The sequence below is a fragment of the Microtus ochrogaster genome, chromosome 8, assembly GCF_000317375.1.
Source record: "Microtus ochrogaster isolate Prairie Vole_2 chromosome 8, MicOch1.0, whole genome shotgun sequence".
NCBI lineage: Eukaryota > Metazoa > Chordata > Mammalia > Rodentia > Cricetidae > Microtus > Microtus ochrogaster.
This window is the reverse complement of record NC_022015.1, coordinates 10,979,194-11,001,938: the sequence shown is the minus strand read 5'-3', so window position 1 is coordinate 11,001,938 and position 22,745 is coordinate 10,979,194. Positions and strand designations below refer to the sequence as shown.

The 22,745-nt window shown below is 42.7% G+C and overlaps 1 protein-coding gene across 1 annotated transcript in view; it reads left to right on the top strand.

Moving 5' to 3' along the window:
• Gpr139 (G protein-coupled receptor 139) overlaps positions 1-18,006 on the top strand; it is a 43,719-nt gene extending 25,713 nt beyond the window's left edge. The window contains exon 2 of the mRNA XM_005351065.2: positions 13,607-18,006. Within this exon, the coding sequence (XP_005351122.1) occupies positions 13,607-14,541 (935 nt within the window). The 3' untranslated portion in view covers positions 14,542-18,006. The remainder of the gene's footprint in view (positions 1-13,606) is intronic.
• Positions 18,007-22,745: the final 4,739 nt, after the last annotated feature.

The window sequence follows — 22,745 nt, the reverse complement described above, 5'->3', positions numbered from 1 at the left end:
TTCGTAAAGTTGAAAGGCACTGAGTGAAACGCATTGTGACAGAGCCCCTTCCTATTGGTGTTCCAGTTTGAATGTGCAACATCCCCTGTCTGTTCATAACCTAAACACTTCTTCCCCAAATAATGATACTATCCGGGGAGTCTCTGGAAACTTTAGGAGGTGGCCTCTAGCTACACGGAGGAAGTCATTCGAAGTGGCTTCTTGGGACTGTTTCTTGTCTTGCTGTTTCCTGGCTTGCCATGCTTGCCAGGGTTCATGATGAACACTTTGAAACCATGAGCCAAAACAAAGCATCCTTCCTTTAACTTCTTTGCTATAGGTGTTTGGTCACCATGATGAGAAAAAACAAACTAATATGATAGGATAGTATACTATTAGAGAGTGTGTTGTATTACAGTCATTGCATGTGAAGAAGTGAGTTCAGTACCTGGCACTTTGTAACTGTTAGCTCCTCTGAGAAGAAGACAGAGATCTTCACATCTCCTGTTTCGTGGTCTCTTTGGCCCATGGTGTTGACTATTTTTCTGCATGGGCCAATGAAACCCATATCCTCCCTCCATGTGAACTATGGTACCACATTGATGGTTACGACTCCCTTACTACCCTGATCTGTTTAGAGAAATGCAAAGTGAAAACCTGATAATGGACAGGGCTTTCCCTGGGCACCTGGAACCTACATCGGAACCCAGTCTAGCACAGAAGCATCTCCTGCGGCGTTCCAGGGGTCTAAGAACACTTGTGTTGACTGAACTTGACCCCAGAGTCAGAGAGTTCTTTTCCAGAGCTAGTTGTCCTGCCCCACAGACCAGAAGGCTTGAGTCAAGATGGCCGATGCCTCATGGACTCTCCCATTGTTCAATGTCTCTCCTTGGGAAACCTGATCATGATAGTTAACATCTGCCGAGTGTGGCTGCTGACTGAACACTTCCTTGAGCCTGGATCTAGCCAAGAGCTTTACATGTAAGGTGACTGTAATCTTCACAGCAGTCCTTTGGGCCACAGCCACCCTTGCTCTCATTTGCTGATGGGGTACGTGAACCTTGTGTTTGCATAACTTGACCAAGAATGCCAACTAGAAAAATGAGGATTTGGAGCTTCATGAGATGGATCCCACACCTGGCACTGGTGAAGGGGTCAAGAACTTGACCCTACATAGTTCATAGGTTCTAAAGGAGAACCCAATACAATTATTCTGATAAATGGATACAGTATTAAAATGTCCCCTGTCTTGTTGCTGTACCCACAGATCAGAGCACCTCTCAACCCTCATTAGAGACTCTTCCCCTTGCAGTAGACGGCAACTAACTCAGACCCTCAGCTGCTCTAATGCTCAGAGATTAAGAGATCAAAAGTACTCCAAAGAGTACTCAGCTCTAAATGAAGCATCACATACAGACACACACACACACCCACACACACACAGACACACACACACATGCATGCACACACACACACACACACAAGCACACAGGGCTCAGGAATCTCAACAGAAGAGAGGACAGAGAGATTTGTAAGAGTCAAAGGTGGTGGAAAACTTGAAGGAAACTGTTTTCTGGACGCAGTAGAGCAGGCACTCACAGAGATTGTGACAGCACCGGCAAGACCTCAGCAAGCTCAAGCCAGATGAAGTCCCAGCATAGAGATCCCTCTAGCAACTAAGGAGCTATTGGCATTTCAAAACAGCTGGGTGAGGGAAAGTCAGTATTCTCTAATAATATAATCTCTGGCAGATTGATTACATAAAGTCAGGCTCCACTTCCACAACTAACTAGACAGCACTAACTAGACTTGATGGTAGAAATTAAAAAAAAAATCTCAAAGTTGGACGGGAGGATAGAGAGAATAGTTAAAAGAGAAGATGATGGCGAAGAGATGCATATATTTTATGTTTTAAATCTTTTTCATCAAATCTCAAATAATTGACAAAAATGTTGAGTTTTAACAACTGAGGATTTAGGAGATCAACCAGATACGCCAGAGTCCAAACGTGTGCACATTGTCTCTCATTGTGAATGTCCTAGCCATTCTGGTAACTCTCCACTTGGTGATTACTGCAGAGCCACCTGCCTGCCCAAGACTGGTGCCTGTAAGGCCCTGCCCCATCTGTCTTTCTGACAGACTCCCAGAGATGAGAAGGCACAGCTGCATCCATCACTCCGTTCAGAACTTGACCCAGGATGGCACCAGCAAGTGCTTGCAAGATGCTTCTTCATTTTTCCAGCTGTGCTGTCTTGGCCAGGTGGCATCTTCTCTCTGAATATCAGGCTTCTCCTTTGTCCATGGAGACCAGGGCCTGAATTCTACCTGTATTGTCATTTTCCTACAGTTTCCGATGTATCAAGTCTCTTCTCAAATAAGCTGGACTTACTTCATAAGCAAACATTTACCACTGCTCTAAGTGAAAAAATAATGTTCCTATGAGACCCTTAGACTGTTTAATTTCACTGCAGTGTTGAGTTTTTTCTGCAATTTCTTTATAATAAAGTTTTAATAAATTTACAAACAATTTAACTATGTTTATAACTTCCTAGGTAAGAACATTCATCAATAAATTTCATAAAACCATCTTATCTATACAAAGCCATCAACACACAGTAGGTCCTCAATAGACATTAGCACACACGGAAGAATCATTTGGAATCTTTTGGGTCTGTTGGCTGCCTTGAATATGGCTTTGTGATCTAAATCTAAAGTTTCCATAGTTACCCAAGGAAGTTGGCCCTCGTCAAAAAGTCAAAACCAATTCTGCTGTCAAGAGAAGGTCAATTGATTGGCAGGATGAACTCCTGTCTGCAGCATGGATGCTGACTCACTGCTCCAATGCCCTGAGTCAACCTTTCCCGGGACAGCAGCCATCTTTGCTCTTGCTGCCTATTCATCCACAGAGGGAGACTTGCCAGTCTACTCTACACAAGAAACCACCGCTTCATTTCTAGGGGCAAACCAGGGAGGTTACAGTATGGATCCCACACTCAAGATCCACCCGCCAAATCTATAGCATCTCTTCTGCCTTGGCAGACATCACAAATATATCCTTGTCCCTCCCACTGAGCTTAGCTGTAGCTGAAAGAATACTTTCATCATGGTGGCCAGGTAGCCACTACCAAAAGATTTCAGATGAAACTTCCCATGTATAAAAATAGAAGCAAAGGAAGTAGAAACATGGGTTGGGGGAATAATTCATCTAAGAGTTAAAATGTTACTGGTATGTAAGTGTATCATATCCACAAAGAAAATAATAGAAAAGAACATAATAAATAGAAGTAAAAAACTATAAAAATAAAATTAAGAGCTTCTAAGATAAGAACTGTTTTTGCATTTTATGGATAATTTCATACTTGCATATGTGTTTTGATCAAATCCATTGCCTGTTCCTCTCCCCTCCAATTCCCCCATCTCCATCCAATCACTTTACCCTCCCAACCTCATATGTTCCCTCTCTTTTTAAACCTGCTGAATCCACTTAGTGCTGTCTGTATGTGTAGGGGTCAAGGTGTCTTTCAGGAGCTGCATCTCCCTCCCCTAACAGCATCAACTGCTGACAGCTTCCTTAGCTATTACTTCCCTCCAGGAACATTTTTTTTAAAGAAAAAATATTATATCATAGGACACAATAGTTAAGTGTGTCGCTACCCAGTGATGGCTCTTAAGGGCTTAATTCTATAGATAATCATCAATGTTCTCTACCAAGAGCATAAGCAAAAGAGGACAGAGGTTGCACCAACTACAATTGGTGGCTGAGATTAGAAGCAATGGTCCAGGGAAACAGAATCTTCCCTAAGGAAGAGTCCCAAGTGATGCTCCAACTCTTCCCTTCTTCCTCCCTTGAGCACTTAAACTCTCATCTACTAATCTCTGCATCCAGCACACGTCTGGCCTCTTGTACGTGCTCTGTGACTGTTAACTGATACCAACTGGCTGGGTTTTAGCAGGCACCAATAGCTACTCGCTTCAGTGTTTACTCTGTGCCAGGAAATATGCCAAATGTCATGCATACATTGTTTCATGCAACCTCACAACAAGCTAAGAGGGGTCTCACAGCTAGGATACCCATTTCACAATTGAGACTAAAGCTCCAGGGTTAGGACACTCAGCATTACAGAAACCTTTCTGTGGGGTTTAATTGCAGGCAGTCCACTCCCTGATCCTCTAAGATTCTATGGGTCCTGGTATTTTGGGTGAGGTTCTGCCTGCAGAGAGAGAACAAGGTCACTTTACCTCTCAGAGTCTTTCCTGGAGAATGGAAAGCTGGTCCCCAAAGTTGTCCAGCCCTTGGGGGGAGGTTTCGTTCCCAACTGTTTCTTTCCTGATCCCCAGTTAATTGTATGTTCCTCATAACCAATACAGAAAAAAGCTCTGCTTCCCAGAGTTCTTGACTGGGAAGAAGTGGAATCATGAGAAACAAAGATGGCCACTGGCTACATTTGGGACTGGAGATAAAGGTCAGGACAACTACTCTTGGGAGTTCTTGCCCTACTTCTCTTGTAAAGACCCCTATCGGAGTCCAGAGCAGAATCCTGGAAACCTCCAAACACCTTCCCCAGACACTGAAAACCAAGTCTCACAAGCATCTTACATTTTCTTTTCTCCCCAATACCCCATACACCCCCACAAAAAGATAGAGGATATCAGTATCAGTGAGGAGAAGGGTAGAATACCCAGCATTCAGTTCCAACTGCTCACCTCACCAGCTCTGAGCAAGGTCAATATCAGCTTTCCACCCAGGAGGCTGCATGATTGCTCTTCCTAAGAACCCAATCTTGGGAATCCTGAGGAGCAGTCAATCACACCACCAGAGCAGGCCCAAATGTCAGAGGCTAGCATGGCACAAAAGCTGACACTCCTCATACAAGAGATAGACAACTGGGGTGCGTTTAAGCGGTGGCAGAAAGAGGGGAGTGCTGCCTCTCTGGAAATTCACAAGGATGTAATTTAGGATGCAGAGCAACGGGATTTGTGAAAGGTTAGGCCAGGAATTTAATTAGCCCAGAACTGCAATTCTCTCTATAAATTTTTCCCCTAATTTTTGAGAGCTGCGTGGACAGGACAGCAGTGCTTACAGTGCCCCAGCCTTCACATAATCACTGCGGCTTCCAAAAAGTTCTTCTTGGTATCTAACCTAGTCTTTTTATAGCTGCAGCTTGATATCTTCTCCTTACAAAGTCTCTTAGCTGCCTGTAAGGAGGGAAGGAAAAGGAGGCAAGAGGCAGGACGGGGTATTATTCTTTAAACCAATATCTCTGTTTAGTGGGATTCACCTTGCATAAACACACAAAATGTTAAAGGAAGCACCATGCTGATCCTCCCCCGCCCCAAGCAATAACGATAATAAACAGCATCCAACAACAGAAGGATGATTCATATGTCTTATAGACCTGGAGAAAAATGAACTCTAGGATCTATCTCTAACTGAAAATGTTCAAGTTGAGCAGTGGTGTTACTGTATCCTCCCATCTTGTGGCACTAATCATTATTACTAATTATGTTATTATCTTATGTGTAAACATCCTGGAGACACTAGCAAACACCTGCTCTGCCTATCTATTGCAGAATTAAAAACCTCCATGGCATGGAAGCTCAAAGCTGAGATTTATGGCTACCTGTCATGGGCCGTGGACAGATGGAGCTCCACCGAAAAGGTCTAGCTGCAGTTGCCTGGAGTTCTATAGACCTGAGAACCAAAGATGGAGGCTCATTCTATAGGTGACCACTGATGTTAAGAGTCCCTGCACATGGCTTCTCCAAGTGACATGGATAAAATAAAAACTGGGCTTCCAGAAGGACCCATGGTCCCCAAACAGGTGTTCAGAAGCTCCTTTATGACATAGTGTCAACAGCCAAGCAAAGTCTTCCGAACATCATCTCAGGTCAATATCACAGGACGAGCTCAAGCCAAGGCATCTATATGGACATAGACACCAGGGGATTTGGTTTATTGGGGGCCATTGGAGAGACTAGCTGCCATATTATTGTGATGGTGGGGTGATGATAGACTTTATCTAGTTTCTTTTTCAGTGTGCATGTCTGCGTTATATGTGCACACTGTGTAAAAGTACACAGGCATAGGAACTCGTGGAGACTGAAGAAGATAGTGGCTGTCCTTCAGCACCTCCCCTTGTGCTGTTCCATACTCACTCGAGACTCGCCTTCCTTTAGCTAGCTTATGGCCAGCTAGCTCCAGCAGTCCTCCTGTCTCCCCCATCACCCATCATTCTGTAATTAAAGACACATGCAGGCACAGCTGACTTTTTACAAGGGTGCTGGGAGCCTGAACTCTATGCTTGTACAGCTAGTTCTTTTACCAACTAAGCCATCTTCTCCACCCTACCTGTCTATAATGTATTAATTAGATATATAAGCTCAGATACCAAATGTCTAGTGACATCTGGCTCCCCACCCTTTAGCTGTGTGTCATCAACAAGGGACTTAACCTCTCTGAGTCTCAAAGCTCTCAAATCATACTATTGCCCTCACGGGTTTGTTAAGATTAATAGAGATATTATGAAATGCCCAGTACATAGTAAATGTTGAAAGAATAAGTGTTAGTTATTATTATATGCTAGAATAATTAAGTCACTGAAAAAATAATTGTTAAAGATATAAATTGGAAAAAACCCGCAAACTACAAGAAATAAACTCAGAACTCCAGTGTTCTGTCTCGTCATCCAGCTCTCTTCCAAGGAACCTACAGGGACATTATAGTCATTGCAGACACCAAAAACATCTCTGGAAGACCTTGGTCCTTTCTCCATAGCCAGTAGACCAGTAGGTGGGATGGTCTGACAACCAGCACGGCCCTGTTCTCCCTTCCACCCTCCAAATCTTCTCAGGTCAGAGGACTGTAAGCTGCACATGTAGGGAAAGAATCCTCCCAGGAATATCAGAGATGCTCTTCAATCCCAAAGCAGGGACCTTCGGTTCCCTGAGACCTAGAGCCATCCAATGGCACCAAGACCAAACAGAACCCCAAGCCAGTTCGTCTTAGAGAAAATCTGTGAAGCGCAGTTTCAGGCAGTGGTGATCGGGGTCTCTCTTGTTCACCCCTGGCAAAGGCACACCGGCTCCACTTTCCCTCTGTGGGAAAATGCGTGACAGTAGAAATGATGGACTTGTTTCATTCGGGAAGTTAAAGCAACATCAAGTCATAAGAGTTGATGTCCCTACTTCCCATTGCTTTTCTAGAAAATCAATACGCAGTTCCCGTCAGTTCCCCCAAGTTCACCTCAAGGTCTCCTGAGTGTCTCTGATATTAGCCTGGGATTGGGCTGCTCTCTCTGCTCACACAAAAGAAACAAGAAACTCAGTGTCAAGGATTAGTTTCTCAAGAGAGGCAATTACTAGAAACTTTAGGAAATGTCAAGTATGAATACCTGGCAATTTTGTTGACTTTGATGGCTTGCTTGACTTAAAGCATTCATTAAGGTAGGGCTCGAATATTTTTGCAGTTTGAAGAATTTTTAGCACCTTGCTTGAAACTGGGTTCATCTGCGGAGGAAGAGGCAGGGACAAAGTCATTCTACAGAACATTTCCTAGGGAGACGCTGGAATTTATCCATCCCTGCCTCCTGATACTTATGGAGGCCATAAGAATAGAGAAAATGTGGACACTGCTCAATGAGTAAGGAGACATTGTGAGAGGTGACAAGATAACTTTTGTAAATTTGAATTTACAAGATAAATTTTGTAAATTTGAATGACTGGCCTATGGCCAAAACTCAGCAAAATAGGGGCCAAGTAGATGGCTCAATGCGTAAGAGCTTTTACTCTGCAGCATGAGAGTTCATACCCCTAGCACACATATAAAAATAAATGGTCATATATAGCTGCAGTGCCTATAACCATAGCACTCTGGGGAGGAGACAGATGGGTCCCCAGAGCTCCCCATCCAGTCAGCATAGCTGAAATGGACAGCGTGTAGTTCAGTTCCTACCTCAAGGCAATAGGGAAGAACAGACAGCAGAAGACTCAAAATGAGCTGCTCTAGCTCCCTCATGCTTTACACAGGCATGCACCCACACACTTACATGCATCTACCACATGTACCAAACCACACACACCCATGGAAGAAGGCCGGAAGGAGGGACGGAGGGAGAAAATGAAGAGTTTAATGTGGGGCAAAGTCACAAAGAGCTAGAACGCCTTCCTGGTTTCTTCACTTGCTTGGTTTCTTTGGAGAACTAATCCAAATGTCCAGCCTCAGTTTCCTCATCAATACAATGACAGGCTATTCTCATTTTGTTCTTTGAACATACCTGTTTCATTCCCAAACCTTTGAACATGTCATGCTCGCTGCCTAGAATCCCTTCTCCATCATGATAGACTCTCTGTTCTCACTTGACTGAGCTCAACTGTAACTTTCCATCCCTTGCCTTTACTCTGCATGGTGTCATGAGCTGGGATTCTCTTGTGCACTGCTGTGCATTCATTTGTCCATTAGCTTATTTAGTCTTCTTAGACTCTGTCATCCCCATGATAGAAATAAACCGGTCCATTTTGTTAATCCCCATGTCTTCAGCACTCCATTCAATGTCTAGCTTTGAGCAAACTAGTGAATGAACAACAACAAAAAAAAAATCTCACAGTCACCAAGCATTTGCCAAATGTCGGGTACTGTTCTCTTTGTGACACAGTCTAGTTTAATTATTCTTCCATCTGCGATCAGCCTCATGAAGTGAATGTTCTCATTAGTCTCATTTTATAAAAAAGGAAACTAAAGCACAAAGTGATTGAGTAAACTTGTTCCCAAATCTATGAACCAGTAACAGAGCAAGGATGGAACCCCAGGGAAGTCCCACTCCAGCCCCCTGCAGACTTGGCTATTGTGTCCCCAATGTCATCAGAACCTATGGTCTGATTCCTAGGGAACTCTAATTGTATGAGATTAAGTCAGGGCAAGCACGGACCACAAGGCAGCCCTTTGGCCCAGGTGTCCTTTCCAAACTTTGCCTTCCACTCGACGTCTGCTTGCCAGTTTCCCTGAGCCCACGGTGTGCGTTCTCATTCATCTCTTCAGCATGTAGCCATTTGCAGACTATTTCCACACTCTGAGCAGAGACCCTGACATCTGCAACACCAATTTGTGCCCACCTTCAGCCCATACACGGGTCATTGCCTGCAAATATAGATGGTAAATACTTGGTCAGAGGATTTCCAAATGAATAAAACATTTTGAAATGCTTTTGAAGAGAACACAAGAAAGCTGTTTAATAAAAGAGAGCTGTTAAATGCAAAATACTTACAGAGCAAGCACAAATCAATGTAAGCGTCCTTTGCCTTGATAAACCCAGGACTTCATGTATTCCCGCAGCTGGGCCTTTGCACATGTTCTTTCCTTTATTGAAATGTCTTCTCCTCCCACATGTTTTTCCCGTTTGCCTGTTATTGGTTGTTTTTTACTCTTTGGTTCTTTTGCTCTTAGCTCTTTTGGGGTACCCACAACCTATCTCCCTAATAAATCACACATGGAGGCTTATTCTTTCTTATAGATGCCTAACCTCAGATTGGCTTATTTCTAGCCAGCTTTTTTTAAACTTATTATCCCATCTACCGTTTGCCTCTGGGCTTTTATCCTTCTCTATTTCTGTATACCTTTCTTTACTTCTTTCTCCATGTCTTGCTGTCTAACTGGGTTGTTGGTCCCTGATGTCCTCCTCCTTTTCTTGCTCCTTGATCTTTCCTCCCTGATTTCTCCTAGTTAGTCTCTCTGCATGCCATCCCAGCCTATCCTTTCTCCAGCCTTGATATTGGCCATTCGGCTCTTAATTAGACCAACCCGATGTCTTAGACAGGCAAAGTAACACAACTTCATGGAGTTGAACAAATGCAACATAAAAGAATACAACACATTTTTGCATCATTAAACAAATGTTCCATAGCATAAGCAAATGTAACACATTTTTAAAGATAATATTCTACAGCAACATTTACGTCTTTGTTTGTCTTTTGATCTCAGCTTGTACAACCCCACCCCTAGAAATGTGTTTTCTGGTCTCTGCTCCCAGCCACTCTTTCCTATCACACACTATAACCTGAAGTTATGCAGCTTCTTCTAAAGTTTTTGGTGAATGTTTTTCTCTCCATATAAATTCTAAGATAGATTAAAGCAAAAAGATAACATCTGTTTCACTTACCATCTCCTCCCTGCACACAACTCATGGGTTCTTAAAAATGTCACTGGGTGCAAAAATGGGATACCCAATCTATAAATACAAACTGTTTATCTTAAAGGCAGTATTATGAGGTAGGGCCTTCATGGAGTACACACTCACCATTGGTCTCTATCTGGTACCCAGGGGGTCCCCACCCCTTTGGAATAAGTATCATTAAATGATAATCTGCAGGACTGAGATAACCTCAGTCCTGGGTTTGAAGCCTGGCTAATATAACCAGCACTCTGTTATTTCTGAGTGCTTCAGGTAAGAGCAAGAATGACACAGACTTGACCAGGATACTGGTTGGCCCTCCAAGCTCCTGAGAGGAAGTGGAACAGCTGAGCTGGACTTTGCACATTCAGCCGTTGGGAGTTTGTTTGAATTAGTAAAACCACTTTCCAATTAGTTCTCAATATCTAATATAGAAGATGTACACTCCTGGCTCATGTGTTTCAACACTTGATTCCCAGTCAGTCTGCGGCATGGAAAGTTGTGGGATCTGTAGGAGACAGAGCCTTACTGAAGGGAGCGAGTCCCTTGGGGGCAGGCCTTAATGCCTGATAGCCAGCCATACATCTGTTGTCTCTCTGCTTCCTGACTCCAGACACGATGTGATCTGCCACCTCATGCTCTCACTGCTGTGCCTTAAACTGTGAACTAAAATGAACCATTGTTCAGTTAAGTTGCTTCTTGTCAGGTGTCTGATTGCTGCAAGCAGAAGAATGACCACAACTACGCATTCTAAAACATAAATGTACTTCTGTATGCACTACCCAGAAAGCTCTCACATGGACATGCTTTTCAGTGAGAGTCATCCTGAGACATGAACTATCACGCTCATAATGGAACAATCCTGGAATAAATTCAAAAGTGCTGTGTACAAAACTATATGTAATACGTAATTGTATGTCTTAATTAGGATTTCCATTGCTGTGAAGAGGCACCATGATCACGGCAACTCTTATAAAGAAAGTATTTAATTGAGGTGGCAATTTACAGTTCAGAGGTTCATTTCATTATCATCATGGCAGGGAGCATAATACTGGCTGCATCTTCATCAGAAGGCAACAGGAAGTGGACTGAGTGTCACACTGAGTGAAACTTGAGCAAAAGACACCTCAGAGCCTTCCCCCACAGTGACACACTTCCTCCAACAAGGCCATACCTGCTCCAACAAAGTCATACCTCCTAATAGTGCCACTCCCTTTGGGGGCCATTTTTTTTTAAACCACCACATTGTACTAAGTTGATACAATTCTATATAGTTGTTCACATGAATAAATTAGAAGTCCAAGTATTAACATGGCTAAGTCTCAAAAACATACTGCTGAATACCAAAGAGAGAATGGGATAGGCTAGAATAATGTTAGTGTGGAAGAGAAACAGCAGACAAACATCACCCTGGGCACAGACTCCAGTTCCCCTGGAGAGAAAACAATGGCACTGGAGCTATTTCAAGACAGGCTTCACCTCTACCTACATCATCATTCCTCCCTTATAAAGGAATGAACCAAATATATGAAAATGTTCAAATTCCTTTAATTTTATAACAAGCTCACCACACTCTGTGTGTGCACTTGTTGTAAGAGGGTTCTAGGGCCAGGCGGTGGTGGCACATGCCTTTAATCCCAGCACATGGAAGGTGAAGACAGGAGGATTTCTGTGAGTTCAAAGCCAGCCTGGTCTACAGAGCTGGGGGTGTTACACAAAGAAACCCTGCCTCAAAAAATCAACAACAACAACAAAAAGGTTCTATATATGAACTGTTATATGGTTTGCCTCGTGTTTGGGTGCAGGGTATTGCCGTGCAGTCCTGGATAGCCCTGAGCTCTTGTCAGTACCCTTGCTTTAGCCTCCCTCGTACTAGGGTTGGGTTATAGGCACACACCACCATATCAGTCTCAGGTAATGTTTGAAATGGCTCCTGAGATATAAGAAGTGGGAGGAAGAAAGGTAACAGGTAGGGGAGGGGTAGAAAGGGGGAAGGGAGAAGGAGAGGGAGGAAAGGGGGGAGATCAGATTCTGGCTCTGTTCTTACACCTCAGACAAAGGACATAAGCTCTCAGAGACCCTCATTTGCAAAGCAAGATTGACAGTGTCAGGACTGTAGAATATGAATGCAAAAAAGTTTGAATTGTAAAAATGAATGAGAATCAGTTTTATCTAAACAACTTTCAGATATCATCTACAGGGTAACTTATTGCTTTTGAATTGTTCCATAATGACTTTCTAAATGCATCTTATTCTGGGAGACCCATATTTATAAAACTGATTAGGGATTGTGTGTGTGTGTGTGTGTTTTAAATACCCATCTAACCCTGGGAACAAGAATACTTTGCTATTACTTATATAAATATTATATGTGTGATAAATTGGGCATATATGTATATCAATTATGTGTTGGCTATGATGATCCTAAGGGAAAAGAAATGGGATGATTAGAGAACAGAAGAAGAGAAATTTCCTTTTTTGTTATTGTTTTTAAGTATGCACAATGTATGTTGATCATTTGTTCCAAAATTCAGTTTAAAATTGATGTGCAGGTCATCCCTTAAAAGCACTGAAAAGAAGGTCCTAGAATATAAGTGTAATAAAAGTTCTTAAGAGTCATGCTGCTGAAGATGTAGCCAAGTGGAAGGGCATTTGTCAATACGCAAAAATCTTGGGTTCTGTTCCCAACCCCATAACAAGGAAGGTGTGCAGCTCAGGCACCTTGGAGGCAAAGGCTTCCTAGCCCCATTGAATCACTCACTTGTCTTGTTGCTGTAATAAATTGCCTGAAAAAAAGACAACTGGAGGGAGGAAGGGTTTGCTTTTGGCCCACACTTTGAGGGTCCAACCTGTCATGGAGGGAAAGTCATGGCAGCAGAAGCAAGAGACTGCCGGTCACATTGTGTCCACAGTTGGAAAGTAGAGAGAGATGAACGCTTATGCTCAGCTAGCTTTTTCCTTTGTATTTGGTCCAGGATTCTAGTCAAAGGAACAGTGCCACCACTTTTAGGGTGGGCCTTCCCATCTCAATAAATTCAGTCAAGTTCTCCTTCACAGATACGTCTGTAGGCTTGTCTCCTGGGCGATTCTAGACCCTGCCAAATTGGTGATCAACATTAACCATCACACCCAGATTTCCACAAGTCAGTCAGACAGACAATGAGAATGGAGGTTTAGGGATGCAACACCGAGTGTCCTGAGCACTCAGGGATCCAGTTTCACACCTATAGTTGGGTGATATCAGCATTACCTCTCACAGCTGCAGGAGGTACATGAGTATATATTCATATTGTATCCAGCTGTCCATTTGAGCTGTGATTTGTGGTGCTGAGTGTCCCACAGAAACACCCATTTGATCCTTTGGCATGTATTGGAGCACCCTAGAAACCGCAAGCCCAGGCCCTCTCTAGTAGCCAACAGTCAACTCTGCCTTGGGTGTGACCTTGATTCTCTTATCTCCACAGCGAATATCTTGACAGTTATCATCCTCTCTCAACTAGTGGCCAGGAGACAGAAGTCCTCCTACAACTATCTGCTGGCACTTGCTGCTGCCGACATCTTGGTCCTCTTTTTCATCGTCTTCGTGGATTTCCTGTTAGAAGACTTCATTCTGAGCGTGCAGATGCCCCAGATCCCTGACAAGATTATAGAAGTGCTGGAGTTCTCTTCCATCCATACCTCCATTTGGATTACAGTCCCCTTAACTGTTGACAGATATATCGCTGTCTGTCACCCACTCAAATACCACACCGTTTCCTACCCAGCCAGGACCCGAAAAGTCATTGTGAGTGTTTACATCACCTGCTTCCTGACCAGCATCCCCTACTACTGGTGGCCTAACATCTGGACTGAAGACTACACCAGCACCTCCATGCATCATGTTCTTGTCTGGATCCACTGCTTCACTGTGTACCTGGTGCCCTGCTCCATCTTCTTCATCTTGAACTCAATCATTGTCTACAAGCTCAGGAGGAAGAGCAACTTCCGCCTCCGTGGCTATTCCACAGGGAAGACCACTGCCATCTTGTTCACCATCACCTCCATCTTTGCCACCCTCTGGGCCCCCCGCATCATCATGATTCTCTACCACCTCTATGGATCGCCCATCCAGAACCCTTGGCTGGTTCACATCATGCTGGATGTCGCCAACATGCTGGCCCTTCTGAACACAGCCATCAACTTCTTCCTCTACTGCTTTATCAGCAAGCGGTTCCGCACCATGGCAGCGGCTACACTCAAGGCCTTGTTCAAGTGCCAGAAGCAGCCTGTGCAGTTCTACACCAACCATAACTTTTCCATAACAAGTAGTCCCTGGATCTCTCCAGCAAACTCACATTGCATCAAGATGCTGGTGTACCAGTACGACAAACATGGAAAGCCTATAAAAGTGTCCCCGTGACCCTATAGGGCTGGCACTTGTGCCTTTTGTGTAATCTGTTTCCAGATGAGAGGTTGTCCCATGCTCTGGCTTGAACAGCTCTCCTTAAGAGTGCTAGCCTGATTTCCTCTCTCCACAGACTGAGCAGCTCTCAGACTGGCAGGATGAGAAGAGGAAAGAGAAGAAAGGAGAGAATACATCTTGTTTTTCTTCGTGCACTTATTTTCACAAATTCACAAAGCTAGTCATGGTGCCTGCTGGCTTAAAGATGCCATTGGCAGTTATAAATGTTATAAATGCCATAATACCATGACCAATAAAGACCACAGTAGAGTAGTTAGTGCTGGTACCATCTACAGCTACTAGGAACCAACCGCTCGAATTGTGGTCCACCAAGCCACCACAGTGTGTAGCTGAGCCATACTCTTCTTCCAAGAGTTGAGGTTACCCATTGATTCCCTGTACTATTTCCAGCAGCCAACAGGATTGACTGATTTGGGATTTTTTTTCTAAGATATCCTTTGTCCTAGAAAGGGTTGTGTTCTCCCAGTGACCCTAGCAACTCTGGCTGCAGAATGACAGCGTGGGGAGAGGGAAGTGTAAAATATCATCCAAAGTGTCCCTGGAATGTCTATGGGGAGGTTCCAAACAAACATGACTATGTCCCTTAGACCTGGCGTCTAAGGTGTAGTTTTCTATTTGCCATAATGTGTAGATCTTTTTTATGTCTCCTCTAAAACAAAGACCCTGCCTGGTGTGTAGGGGGAAGGAGGAATTCTTGAGCCCAGAAAAACAAAAAATCAAGCCCACTCTTGCCTCTGTTTCAACTCATCCCTGTGTGAGCTGTATGTGATATTTGCATCCAACATCACTTCTTGCTAGAGCACTGCACACACTTCCTGGAGACACCTTCTGTGTGTCAAGTTCTTAGCCCTGCATCCTTGCTTGCTCAAGCCCTCGCCAAATGCTTTCCATGAAGTGACTCCTTAACTGGAGATACTAGTCCAGGGGTCAGAAACTGTAGCTCTTCTGTTGAGAAGGGCTGCCTAGATCCCACTACAGCCCAAGCTGGCATGGCCGTGGAAGACCCTAAATACAGACACAACTTTCATGGAGGGGTGACTGTGCCAACTATTGGTCTGTCCTTTGTTGTAAGTGACTCAGTCAGGTGGTGCCTGTTATCAAACTCAGATGCATTTCATAGGTGATAAAAAAAACTTATCCTCCCTTTGCCTAGATTTGAAAGAACAAATCTAGGATGCAGTGGATAGGGGTTGCCCTGAGAATTACCCTGTCTATGTGCAGACATAGAGTGCACACATATAGACATGAGTATATTAAACTAGGCCTGTGGTGCCCTTTAAAGGGAATATTCATGCTAGAGTCTCTATTGTTTTGCATTTTATTTGTGTCCCTTTTCCAGATTCCCATTATTTAAACCCATTTCTGGTTTGGAAGAAATCTTCCAAAATGATTTTGAAACTGCATGACATTTTGGTGACCAAATTAAACATAGTTACCTGGACCACTTGGTTCCATAGGTTTGATTTTTATTGCATTTTCTCCCTGAGTCGGAAGGCATGTCTCTGTCATCTTAAGGGGTTCCTCAGCAATGGAACGGGATGAAAAGGTCCCTGGGCCAACAGAAGTGCTAAACTTTGGCCAAGGCCCTTCAGTACTAACTCAGTGTGGTTTGGGATTGTATTGTTCCTGATGGTGTTAGTTTTTATCTCTTTAAAACGGCTTATGGGAGAGTCTCACCAGACCCTATGGTTAGATTCGAAAGTCAATGCAAAAGAGAATGACCTTATGGGGCCGTGGTTCCTGTGCGTAGTCCCTTGGGAAGGAGGACCTTTGAACATCCAAGAAGCTACATTTTTCTCCAGTGTTGGGACAGGTTACTGATACTGTGGTTGACGACAATAGTCAGCTGGTGTTTAGGGAATGTGTTGCATCATTGGGGTGTGTCTGAGAACATCGGGACCTGGATGCAGCAAGCCACGACCCCTGAAGAGTTTGCAGAAGTTATCCACGTGAAGGATCACAGAGTCCTAGCTTCCATCTCGCTTGCCCCCCAGAGCATTCGCTCAGTCAGTGAAATGTGAGCAAAATCCCCCACATCTCTTGAATTGCATTTCTTCCTTTTCCCCTTGAGCATGTACAACTGAATGTATGTTCATTAGCTGTGTGTATGACCCAATTCCACGGCACCCCCATAAGTAAACACTGACCAAAGGCTACCTATGCTGAATATGTATTATATATGTGTGTTTATTTATTTTTAAAGTGCATAGCTCTGGAAATGTTAGTTTGAGCTATACATAAGCAATTCAAAGTGCAATATATTTAAAAGTCAAGCGATTCCTTTTTGAGGACGTACACAAGGTGGAGAGTGAATCTGACTCTCAACACTGTCTGTTCTGTGGTTTGAATTGTACTGAAAACAATTAATTGCTTAAAAGCTGTGTTTCACCTGGGAATGCTTTCCCCAGACACTCATTTACTACTTTTCTTAACAGTAGAGGTTCTACCAGGTAGGATGGCAGCATCTCTCTTTTCTGACTACATTTTCAATTTCTCTTTTAAGCTAATCCATGAAGGCACTCCAGAGAGTTGCTGCATCTTCTGTTTAAAATGCACATGGATACCCTTTGGGTTAGGCTGATATAAATAAATATAAATATATACAATCAACCTAACCCGTTTAAGTTTATTTATGATCACAGAGGGGAAATTCATTTTATTATTGATAATAATAATAATGGACAATGGTGAAGTTCTTTTTAACTTAAAAAATTATAAGCCTTTTCATTCTGGCCAGGTTTGGAAACGAAGCCTTGACTATTGAAGCCTGTCACATAAACAGCTGCTGCTAAGGGCAAGCCCCTTAGCCTGGGTTTTTGTGGTGCTTCTTTCAAAGACTGTTCACTATCACCTCCATTGCTGTATGATTTGTGTCCTTGAACATGGTGACAGTGCCATGCGTGTACATGCCAAGTCTTTTTCTTAGCAACTGGAGGCTTGGGGAAGGAAACACGAGGTACAGCAGACAACCCATAAAGAATAAGCCATGTGAAGGCATGAACACCAATGTTCCAAAAACCTTGCAATAGAAAAGGGTTATTTTTGCACAGCTGGTGCCTACTTGTCCGACTTGGGGAGCCCTTTGAAAGTGCATTAAGGACTCTAATGTTGACTACTACTGCTCAAAAATGGAACGGGAGGCTACCGTCATAAAATAGTAAATGCTCTTATTTTCTTAACTAGATAATATATTGTGTTTGGACTAGTTTGTATTCTAATAAATTCTAATATGGTGCGCACTTGGTGTTTGCTATTTGCATATATGTTTGATCAACTGCAGAATGCTGGTATTTATTCATGTTATTTTTAATTGATAAATCATAATGATATACATTTATGGGGTGCAATGTGATGTTTTGATATATGTATTAAATGTGCAATGATTAAATCAAGCAAATTAGTACTCTGCCTCAGTTACATATTTCTGTTGATACATTTGAAACTTTTGTGTCAATTTTGAAGTTTGTAATACATTATTTTGGTTAGAGAACTCCTTCTATGGAAGATTCTTCTGTCTAAACTAATCTTTGTTCCCTTTGACCAACAACTCCCCGCTGCTTGGCTCCCACTTTCCCAACCTCTGGTAACCATCATTCCATTCTCTATTTCTATGGGCTCAATTTGTTTGTTTTGGGGTTTGTTGATGTTATTGTTTCTACACATAATTAATTTTACACGATGTTTGTCTATATGGAGCTGAGTTATTTCATTTAGTATAATGTTCCCCAAATATCAAAATACTGATGAAAGCTTTGAAATATTTTTAAATTAGCATTTTACTTACATGGTGTATTAAATGTTAGCACAAAAATAGAATCCTGGGATGGAAAGATGACTTGGTCATTAAAGGTTAGCCTCACAAATAAACAAAAACAAAACAAAACAAAAACAAAAATCCCACAACCCCCCCAAAAAACATGACCAAAAAAAAAGAAGCAAAAAAGAAAAAACACCAGAATCCCACCTGCTTCTTTGTTGGCCATGTAGATTTCAAAAGGTTAGACCACAAAGTTCAGTTTGCTATAATCCTAAATTACTCATTACTGGATATAAATCTGGGTTCTATTGCGATTGCATCTTCTGTGAGTCTTTGTGGCAATAAGGGCTGTAATCATAAATAGAATTAGCACATGGCACCTGTCCTTGTGGCACGATTGAGCATCCTTTGGGTATATACCCAAGAGTAGTATTGCTGGGTTGAGGTAGATTGTTTCCTAATTTTCTGAGAAATTGCCATACTAATATCCAAAGGGGCTGTACCAGTGTGCACTTTCAGCAGCAATGTGGGAGTGTTCTTTTTACCCCACAATTTCTCCAGCAGAAGTTGTCATCAGTGTTTTTTTTATCCTGGCCATTCTTACAGGTGTAAGATAGAATCTCAAAGTTGTTTTGATTTGCATTTCTCTGATAGCTAAGGATGTTGAACATTTCCTTAAGTGTCTTTCAGTCATTTGAGATTCGTCTGTTGAGAGTATTCTGTTTAGGTCTGTACCCCAATTTTTCTTGGATTATTTGTTCTTTTGATGACCACTTTCTTGAGTTCTTTGTATATTTTGAAGATCAGACCTCTGTCTGATGTGGGGTTGGTGAAGATCTTTACCCATTTTGTAGGCTGCTGTTTTCTCTTGTTGACCAATGTCCTTTGCTTTACAGAAGCATGTGCTCAACTATGTTCGTAGCAGCATTATTCATAATAGCCAGAATCTTGGAAACAACCTATATGCCCCTCAACTGAAGAATGGATAAAGAAAATGTGGCACATTTACACAATGGAGTACTACACAGTGGTAAAAAAAAATAATGACATCTTGAAATTTGCAGGCAAATAGATGGAACTAGAAAAAAAACAAATTGAGTGGAGTAACCCAGACACAAAAAGACAAATATAATGTGTACTCACTCATAAGTGGCTTTTAGACATAAAGCAAAGAAAAACCATCCTCCAATTCACAACCCCAGAGAACCTAGACAACAAAGAGAACCCTAAGGAAGACATACATGGATCTAAATAGGAAGCAGAAAAAGACAAGATTTCCTGAGTAAATTGGGAGTGTGGGGGTCACAGGAGAGAGTAGAAGAGGAGAGGGGAGAAAGGGAGGGGAACAGAGAAAAATGCATAGCTCAATAGAAACAATTAAATACAAAATAGAATTAGCACCTGGCAAAGTGCTCAGACTTCTATGTCAGGCAGTCGTGGATTCTTATCCCAGCAGTACTACAGTCCAGATGTGTGCCCTTCAGAAGCTCCTTCAAAACTATAACCTGAAGGATTGTCCTTATCAGGAAAGGGCTACAAATTTTAATATTTTCCATTTGTCTGCAAGGCATGGAGATGGTCTTGTGGTGAGACACCTACAGTTTGGAGTGGAGCACTGTGGGTTATGTGACCTTGGGCAATGTTCTCAATCTCCCTGAGTCTCGATTTCCTCTTCACAACGGGGGCTGATCACCTTTCCAGTAAGTACCTCACAGGGTGTTTATCAGTACCAGAATTTTTACAGCTTCCCTAGTAAAACACTTTACAGGTAAGGATGCTAAACCCAAAGAGGTGAATGGATACATTCAGGATGAAGCCCAGGTCACTCAGTATGTTACCCTTTTGACTGTATCTTACTGGACCATCTGAGTCATCCTCCAAAAGGTCACATTATTTTCATGCCCCTTTTGTAGAGTGGAGAGTATTGTCTGGTTCTAAAGCTCTTCGAGCCCAGGTCACCCAAGCACGAGATATATTATAACTGCATCATAATTAAAATACACAGCTTGACATTTCTCTGTAAAGTAGAACTTTTCTTTAAGTTGATTGTATCAGCTCTCAAACTCTCGATGCATTTTCCCACACAACCCACCGTCAGTTCTGACAGCCGCCCACCAACTATTGTCACAATCCATCTTTGCATCAACTTAGAGGCTGAAGGTGACATAAAAGCTGAGGAGAGGTGCAGAACAGCAGGAACAAAATTGTCAAAGGGGTCACAGAATCTGTTAGCCATGCCGCAGTATCCTCATTAATTTTTTCACCACCTCAGAGAGGCAGGATGAGAGTGAGCCAATGGAGGCTGAACCGTTAGATAATGAGCCTTTTATTAATACATTCTGCTAAATGATGGCTCAGCCTCTTTGGAGGGTGTGCAATTAATCCAAATACTTGCCAGACACAACAGGAGGAATGAGAGGCTTGCGTCTATTGGGTATGAATAGACACTGAAAACCCTGGGTTTGTTGAGAGAATGTGTTGCCGTGATGCCCTGAAAGGAAGGAAAAGAGTTTCCTGATTGAAAGAGAGCAAATAAGGCAACAGGGAGGGGGAGACCTTGCCCTGAACTCTCTGCACAGGGTGCTACCCTGCACATGAGCTCTGTTAGCTACAGAATAACAGTGACACAGTATTTCTTTCCAAGTGAGATGTAACCAGAGGAACTGGGCTAAAACTGCAGCAGGAAGTGTTTGTATGAAATCCAAAGAAGAAACCTGCGTGAGGATGTCTATCGATGCCACAAATGAGCTTCAGTGGCTGCTCTCAGAGTCTGCTTCTCTGCAGCACAGAGAGCCAAGTCACACTCAGGTTTCAACATAGAGGCTTTACTCAGGAGACTCTTAACAATGGCCTGAGCAAGAACCAGAAAGCACTGTTGGGACACATGGAAAACCCCTCCCCCTCTGCTCTGACATTAAACAAAAGAATGAAATTGCAGCTGCTTGTGAGCTGGCATCTTGGAAGAGGGGCTTTCCAGAAAGGGGCTCTTCCATACTGTTGTCAGACGTCGGATGCCAGAGACAAAGTTAGAGTAATGGTCCCCCAGAATCCTTCCTTTCCTTCTGATGTTTCTATAGATGCTTTCCACTCCTAACACTCAAACAGAAGTTGCTGAGGGAGGGAGGGCAACTGGTTCATTTACAGTGACCAGACCCCGCATGCAGCAAGTAATGAATAGATCAAGAAGAGAGTGATACTGGAAACAACTGCAGAATAAACAACAAAGTCTGCAGTTTTAGTTGTTACTGTCATTGAGTGTTTCAAGGGACAGTGAGGCTCTCTGAGATTATATCATCCAAAGATTAAAAAAAAAAAACCTAAGAAATCTCCCCTTACTCAAGAGCATAAAACCTTCATGTTAGTAAACACAATTCCAGTAATCTTTCTACACATTTTACAAAAAACACAAAATATATCATATACCTTTCAAAGCTTGCTTTAAACTTTCATGATCATAAATCTTTCATATCAGTCCTCATAATTTCCAGTGACCAGACTATCAACTTAAATATGTCTAAGGATAGAATGCAGTCATTCATTGTTAAGCCACTGGGCCCTGGGCATTCCTTTAGTCATTTATTCATTTGACTGATATTTATTAAGATGTATCATGTGCCAAAATCTATGCTAGTCAGTAATTTGTTAGTGAACAAGACATATAAGCCTCTAATGGCCAGTATCCTCCATGGAGAGAGATGGAACTGGAGAAAGCAAGTTAGATTAAAGCAGACAGCGATGAGTGCTGAGAAAAACAGAAGTAAGCAACAATGTGCTCTGTTTGAGTAGGTGGCCGAGGAGCTGGAGCCCAGACAAAAGAGAAAGCAGCCAGGGCATAGGGACCAGCAAAGGGAAAGGCCTTGAAATGGAAATGACCTTGAGCACTAGTGGGAGGCCAGAGGACCGGAACTGCTGATGCATCATGACATAGCAAAGGGATGTTATGAAATAAGGCAGGGCAAGGTGGCAGGAGTCAAAGCATGCAGAGCTTTGTGCCCTGGTCAAGATCCTGAAGGGAAACCACTGGGTAACTAAAGCAAGGGATGGATGTGGTCATCTCACCTCTGTCCTCATGAATCTTGAAGGGGAACAAACTCATCTCTATTTTCCAAGTGGAAAAAAAAAAGAGATTCTCATGGAAATTAAATTAAATTTACCCAAAATAACAATGAGTAACTCATAAGTTGGTATTTAAATCCAGGCCTGCCTGCTTCTAAGAGCCCCTTCAGCAGACCACCTTGACATGTTGTCATTGACATCCAATGTTCCTGAGCCTAAATTAGCAGTTTGGTCCTATTAGCCTTTTCCTCATCCAAACTTGATATTTAGACTACAGTCATCCTCAGATTCTATTAATGAGGAGCCCAAAATCATCCAGGCATAATAC